We start from the raw sequence: 7065 nt of genomic DNA, 5'->3' as shown, positions 1-7065 counted from the left end.
AAAAAAAAAAAAAAAAAAAAAAAAAGAAGCTGTGTTCATTTAAAGGGGACATGCTTCTTAGAGGCGATGCCCTCGCCGTGGGAGCCCGTTGCGTAAAAGGCGAGACGCCACAGTGACTGAAGTTTTTGTGGAAAGTCAAACCTGGGGGTGGTTTTAGTACCATGAGTGAGGGAAACCATGGCCGTTCAGGACATCTGCATTCCTTTTTAACATAATGAAAGTATGTCCATATTCCTGTTTTCAAAAACAGTAAATTAAAAGCCCCAAATAACATTGATTCCTGACAATACTTTTTGGCTTTTTCATGCTAAGCTGAAAGTTGAGTGCTATCCTGACACCTTGTGGTGATTTCAATTTTTGAAGCTAACTTAAAAAAAAAACAAAAACAAAAACAAAAACCTCTAAACAGCGAATGTTCCGAAGAACATGCGTTTATTCCTCGTTCTTGTTGCTCTTCATTCCTGGCAGTCTTAATTCTCAGAAGTTCCTGTAGAGGGCAGGTTAGCACAACCAATCTTGTTTCTTGTTTATTTCAGCCTTAGATTGTGATTCATTTCTGAAGGAATGCAATGGCTTTCAGTGCCTGTCCTTGCTGTCACTCATCTCTTTGTTTTCATTGGTGTGGCTGGCCTCACCTTTGTCAGGTTAGACAAAAATCCTCCCCTCTCTGCCGGGAGAAAGCTAGGCTTAAGAGTTTACACCAGCACATAGGCTAGCAAGTGGCAAGGATTCTTTTAGATCTGTGTAATACCAAGACCTTGTTATCATGCCCCACAGCACTTTGCCTCATTTGAGGTATGTAATAAACATTTTTAACATGTGGAGAATAGAACTTTGAAAATTTCCTGTAAAATGTATTCTAGAATACTGATGATCAGTTCAATGTGAAGAGAGAAAACACATTAGCCTTTCAGAGCCTGTCAGAGACTTGCTGCCTGGGTAGTACAAGCTCGTTGGCATCTCAGGAAGAATTGCATAAAATAAAGTCGCTGTTTATTGGCTGACCTGTTTTGTTCGTTACACAAGAAATCTGCTTTGTGTCCTCAGAGTCCCTGAATGCCATGGTTATAGTTGAGGTTGCTGAGCCACGAGAACTTACACCACCCAGTACAATTTATTCTCATTAAATTTATATACTAGATCTGGAGTGAATCAGACAACTCAGGGAAAGAAAGTGGCTGGACAGTGTAATTGGTGATTAACTCCATTGTGTGAAAATCCTCCTGTTCATAGTGTTCTCCAGAGGAACAGAACTTATAGAATGAATCTGTCTGTCTGTCTGTCATCTAAAGGGGATTTATTAGAATGGCCTGCAGGTTGTGTTTTAGCTATTCTAACAATGACTGCTGATGAATGGGAGGTCCAAGAATCCAGTTGTTCAGTCCATGAGACTGGATGTCTTAGGTGTTCTTCAGTATACAGCAGAATTCCAAATAAGTAGGCTGTAATGTCAGTGAGGGAGTGGACTTGATAGGGAGAGTGGAAGCAAGCCGGCAAAGAGAACAAGCTTCCTTCCACATCCTTTCTAAAGGCTGCCAGCAGAATTAAAAGTGGATCTTTTTACCTCAAAAGATTTGGAAGCCGGGCAGTGGTGGCACACGCCTTTAATCCCAGCACTTGGGAGCCAGAGGCAGGCGGATCTCTGTGAGTTCGAGACCAGCCTGGTCTACAAGAGCTAGTTCCAGGACAGGCTCCAAAGCCACAGAGAAACCCTGTCTCGAAAAACCAAAAAAAAAAAAAAAAAAAAAGATTTGGATTAAAGGTGTCTTCCTACCTCAAAGATCCAGATCAGAAGTGATCTTTCCATTTCAAGTGATTTAATTAAGAAAAAAAAAATCCCAGGACTGGAAATCCAGAGAATCCTGGTTCAATTCCAAGTATCCCAAAGGCAACTCACAACTGTCTATAACTCCAGTTCCAGGGGATCTGGCAGATATAGATGGAGGAAAAACACCAATACACATAAAACAAAAATAAGAAAGAAAGAAAGAAAGAATTCCTCACAGGCATGCTCAGCCATTTGGGTTTTAGTTAATTCCAGATGCAGTCAAGTTGACAACCAGCCATAACCATCACATATACCATGCAGTATAATTAATAATTCTATAATTTACTTCATAATTGTATGCTTTTAAGACCATCACAAGCTACTACAGAAACTCCAAATTTAAATCTAGATGTTGTTGCAAAACGTATGAAAAATGTTTGGCTTCTTTAAGATCTGAGTGAACAGCTGGAGGGATGGCTCAGTGGCTAAGGGTTGTGCTGCTCTTCCAGAGCCTGAGTTCTGTTTCCACCATCCACTTGAAGCAGCTCACAACTGCTTGTAACTCCAGCTCCAAAGGGTCTGATGGCCTCTCTGAGGGCACCTGCATATATATCATGTTCACACATGTATGTTCACACATACAGACACACAGATGTGTATATGAATATATATAGATAAATGGGGCTGGGAGATGGCTCATGGCTAAGAGTACTTGCTTCTCTTATAAAGGACTGAAGGAAAGTTCCTAGCACCCATGTCAGGCAGCTTATGTCTTCTGTAACTCCAGAAGGGGATCAGACACCCTCGTTTGAGCTCCACAAGAACCTGCATTCACAGGCACATACCCACATGTAACACACACATCTGTATAGTTAAAAAATTACTAAAAGTAACTTTTTTTGTTGTTGTTTTAAGACTCCGATGCAGGAATTTTCTCTGGGGCGTTGATCCTATTGGGCCTATGTCTCTGGCCATCCTTTGTAATCATGGATTCCAGGGTCCTCATCCAGAGATTCATTTGAGTGTTTGCTGTCACTCTCTGGGGAAGGTATTGGGGCAAAAAAATGTCTGTGCAGAAAGCAGCAACTCTATGATTTTACCTCCTTTATTCTCTGCTCCAGACAGACGGTCAAATGCAACACGCAAGGCAGTTCATTACTAGGAATAAAATAAAAATTAAGTAATATTATTTTAGCACGTAGCATGCTATTCCAGAGCTCAGTTCCTCCTTATACTTGAGATAATTGAGTGAATCCGTTCCCTGCCCTGAAGATTGGCTGCTCACTGAATCAGACACAGTTTTGTGCTTTGTTCCTTGTGCTCAATGCCTTTGTGCTTTCCTTATAAAATACTGGGCCTCTGGGAATGATGATGATGGCATCCTACATCCTGACAAGCTAAGATTCAGATGCTCTTGTCCGTTTCTAAGTGCTGCATTTGGTTGTCATCACCCTGTGTCAGGCTGCCCTGTTGCTAGTCCCAGACCAACCTGAAGGACATAGGCCCAAAGTAGGAGCATGTTTGGTGACAGAGCCAGAGCAGGACCACGACCCCACCCCACCCCACCCCACCCCACCCCACCCCAATCTCCTAATTAAGTACTCCTGGGAGCTTGCTGGTCGAGACAGTGGAGTCTTCTTTCCCTTCAGGTTAAAATACTACAAGCCACAGGATTGCCGCAGCATCTGTGCCACTTTGTGTTCTGCAAATACGACTTCTGGGATCAGCAGGAGCCAGTGACTGTTGCCCCCGAAGTGGATACCTCTTCGTCTCCCACCAGCAAGGAGCCACAGTGTATGGTTGTGTTCGATCATTGCAGTGTGAGTTCCTTTCCAGTCTACCACAGTGCCCAAGTTATTTGTGTAAACACAGCTAATGAGTGATACTACATCTTTGGATGATTGGCCTAACAAGATTAGAGACTACCCCGATGTTCTGCCATGTTGATTGCTTGCTCTTTCCAACCAGTTATTATTAATGACGATGTTTTTGTGGGCAGAATAAACTCAAAGTAGTGACTGTCACTTTGCCTTTGGCTGGTGACCATCAGAGTTTGGACTAGCTTTTGCTATTTACTCCACATTTGACTCCTAACAAGAATGAAAACAGGCTCCCAAAATACTGCTAACAAAATAATTTGCTATGCTTACAGATTAGTTTTTCAAAATGAGAAGTTTTAAAGTCATGGCTATATTTATATATTTTTAATTTTAGAGCTGGGCGGTGGTGGTGCACGCCTTTAATCCCAGCACTCGGGAGGCAGAGGCAGGCGGATCTCTGTGAGTTCGAGACCAGCCTGGTCTACAGAGCTAGTTCCAGGACAGGCTCCAAAGCCACAGAGAAACCCTGTTTCGAAAAACCAAAAAAAAAAAAAAAAAAAATTTAAAAGATTAATTTTTTAAATCAGTGTGTGGCTGTGCACACATGAGCGCAGGTACCCATAGAGGCCGACACATCAATCCCCTGGATCTGGGTAGTTGAGTCACCAGATGTGGCCCCCGGAAGAGCAGTACTCACTCAGTCTTAAGCATGGAACCATCTCTCCAGCTGCCCTCAGATCCACTCTGTATTTGAAAGCAAGTGTGTTAGTCTGTGTGCACATCGCTATTGGTGTTAAATGACCATTGTGTCCTATGAGGAAAGTATGCCATTGTCTCTGTCTTTCCTTCCTGACGTCATTAAGGTGTGAAGCCTGGCTTACGTGGTCAAAAGACCAAGCCAGTGTGTGTTGCTCTGCAATGAGCTGTTGTGTTTCAGGAGTTCAATGTTAACATCACAGAAGACTTCATTGAGTACCTCTCAGATGGGGCACTGGCCATTGAAGTCTATGGGCATAAAATGACTGATCCTCGGAAGAACCCAGCCCTGTGGGATTTGGGAATCATCCAAGCAAAGACAAGGAGTCTTCGGGACAGGTGAGTTTTGATGATGTTCGTTGGATTCCCATTTCTTGTTTTAAAAAATTGCTGGAGATGACCATCATTTATTTTTAAATTCGTTTTCTTTCCCTTGTGTATGTGTGGTATATACATGTGTGTAGACATATTTGCATGAGTGGGGGCATGGGTGTGTGCTAGTGCCCTGTGGTGAGGGGGAGTCAAAATTGGAATAGGAAGTTTTCCTCAAGTATTCTTCACCTTATTCAGAGGCCCCTCATTCAAACCTGGAGCTTACCAGCAGGGCTAAGCTGGCTAACCAGCTTGCTTCAGGGATCCTGTGTGTCTTTATGTTTAGAGCTGGAGTTATAGGCAGGCATTGATTCATCCAGCATTTATGTGTGTTCTGGAGCCCTAGACTCTAGTGAGTCCTTATGCTTGGGCAGCAAGCATTTGAACTATTGAGCCATTCTGGTGTTTATAAATTAATGATCCCCTTTACTGTGCATCACCAGGTTTGTCTCTAGGGCTTTAGCCTCCCAGTAGAATGTTCTTAAAGCAGCGCACTTTAGAGGATGATGGGGAAAGCACATGGGTGTTTAAGAAGCAACAGTGGAATGAAGTTTAGGAGAAAGGTCACTTAGCTCAGTGGGTTTTGTCTGATTAACCAGCTATGGAGAGGTGGATGCAGTCTGCTATAGGGTCATGTTGACCCTGTCTCCAGCTCATAGGTGTTTGTTCCTTGTTTGATTTTGTGCTGCTGGGGTTCAAACCCAGAGCTTCACACTTACTAGGCAAGCACTGTACAGTTCTGCACCCCCAGCCCTTTCCAGTTTTGAGTGGCATCAGTGATGGGAGGAGGGTAGGCTCATTTGATGACTTACAAGAGTTAAAAGGGAAGGACTGAAAGAGGGGGTGCTTTTACTTCCATCTAATTATAGACGAGAAACTCCTAAATTAGAAGGTGAGATTTGTCTTCTTCATTTTCTTACTGACCTGAGAGTACATCCTTTTCAAGTCACATATGACACCTTCCTGTGAGAAGAACATCCTGTGCTTGGTTTCTGCATACTGGCTATAGTATTTCAGGCATTGGATAACCTGTGCTCTGTGTGTGTATGCATGTACATGCATGCACTCATGTTCACATGTATGCATGAATGTAGATGTCAGAGGTTGATGTTACACGACTTCCTCAGTTGCTCTCCACATTATATATCAAGGCAGGGTCTCGCTCTTGAACCCAGAGCTCAGCAGTTCAGCTAGTCTAGCTGTCTACCTTACTCTGGAGAGCTCTATGTTTGTGGCTTCTGTTTACTGGGATTACTGGTGGGCCACTGCACCCACTGTCTATGTGGGTTTGAACTATGAGCCATTGTTCTAACCCCATATTGTAATTTCTGAAAAATAAAAGTGCCAGTGATTAAGGGGTAGCTCAGTGGTAGAGCACGTGCTTAGCACATGAAGGCCACCTGGATTCAGTCCTCAGAAATCATAACAGAAAACCAAGGAGCCATCCTGTATCTGATACTGTGATTTTGACTTTCTGTTCACGCTATTTGCCATTACATATGTACTGTACATGCCTTTCTGACTTGAAGATCATTTTCCTGGGCTCCTCTGTTTAAGGTCATTCTCACTGTTAAGTAAAATGTAAGATCTTCAGCTCTCTGCATTGAAGTAGAGAGGCATGATTTGGGGACTGTAAAAGTGGCTCAGTCAGTAGGTTACTTACCCAGCATGGATGAAGCCCTGGGTTTGATTCATAGTACTGCATAAATTCCTGTGTTGTCACACGTCTGTAATCTCTGGAGATGGAGGCAGGAAGATTAGAAGTTAAAGGTTACCTTCGACTATCTATCAAATATATATCTATATATTTGAAACCCTGCCCCTTCCAAAAGAAGTGTATTTCCCAAGGACTGCATGTATTTCCTAGGTGGAGTGAAGTCACCAGGAAGTTGGAATTCTGGGTTCAGATCTTGGAACAGAATGAGAATGGTGAATACTGTCCCGTGGAAGTGATAGCTGCAAAAGATGTCCCAACAGGAGGGATCTTCCAACTCCGACAGGTACCAAGACTGTGACGTCATAGTAAATTCCTTGACACCAGAAGACTCACAGTGGATTCTTTTGAACAGAACTCTTGATGATGATTAAATATACAATGGTCAATCCATTTCTTTGAGAAATTTAAGTTTATTGGCATTTGTGTATTGTGAACGAATGTGGGTAGTTGTGCATGTGGAAGTGAGAGGACTTTTGAGATATTGTTCTCTTCTTTTTCCATATAGTCCTGGGGTTTGAACTCAGGTTGTTAGACATGGCAGGAACTTCCTTACTTACTTAACCATCTCACTGGCCCTTTTTTAGTTTCAATTTTTTGTCTTCAAGCCCATTTTTATATTAAAATTGTTTCTT

General features: G+C 42.7%; 1 protein-coding gene across 1 annotated transcript in view; it reads left to right on the top strand.

The window, feature by feature from the left end:
• Positions 1-7065, top strand: part of Kif13b (kinesin family member 13B) — a 150105-nt gene that overhangs the window by 97499 nt on the left and 45541 nt on the right. Inside the window, exons 22-24 of the mRNA XM_013349264.2 lie at positions 3418-3588; positions 4526-4683; positions 6584-6716. Of these exons, the coding sequence (XP_013204718.1) occupies positions 3418-3588; positions 4526-4683; positions 6584-6716 (462 nt within the window). The remainder of the gene's footprint in view (positions 1-3417; positions 3589-4525; positions 4684-6583; positions 6717-7065) is intronic.

The sequence above is a fragment of the Microtus ochrogaster genome, chromosome 17, assembly GCF_000317375.1.
Source record: "Microtus ochrogaster isolate Prairie Vole_2 chromosome 17, MicOch1.0, whole genome shotgun sequence".
NCBI lineage: Eukaryota > Metazoa > Chordata > Mammalia > Rodentia > Cricetidae > Microtus > Microtus ochrogaster.
The sequence above is the reverse complement of the archived record's forward strand: the minus strand, read 5'-3'. Positions and strand labels throughout refer to the sequence as shown.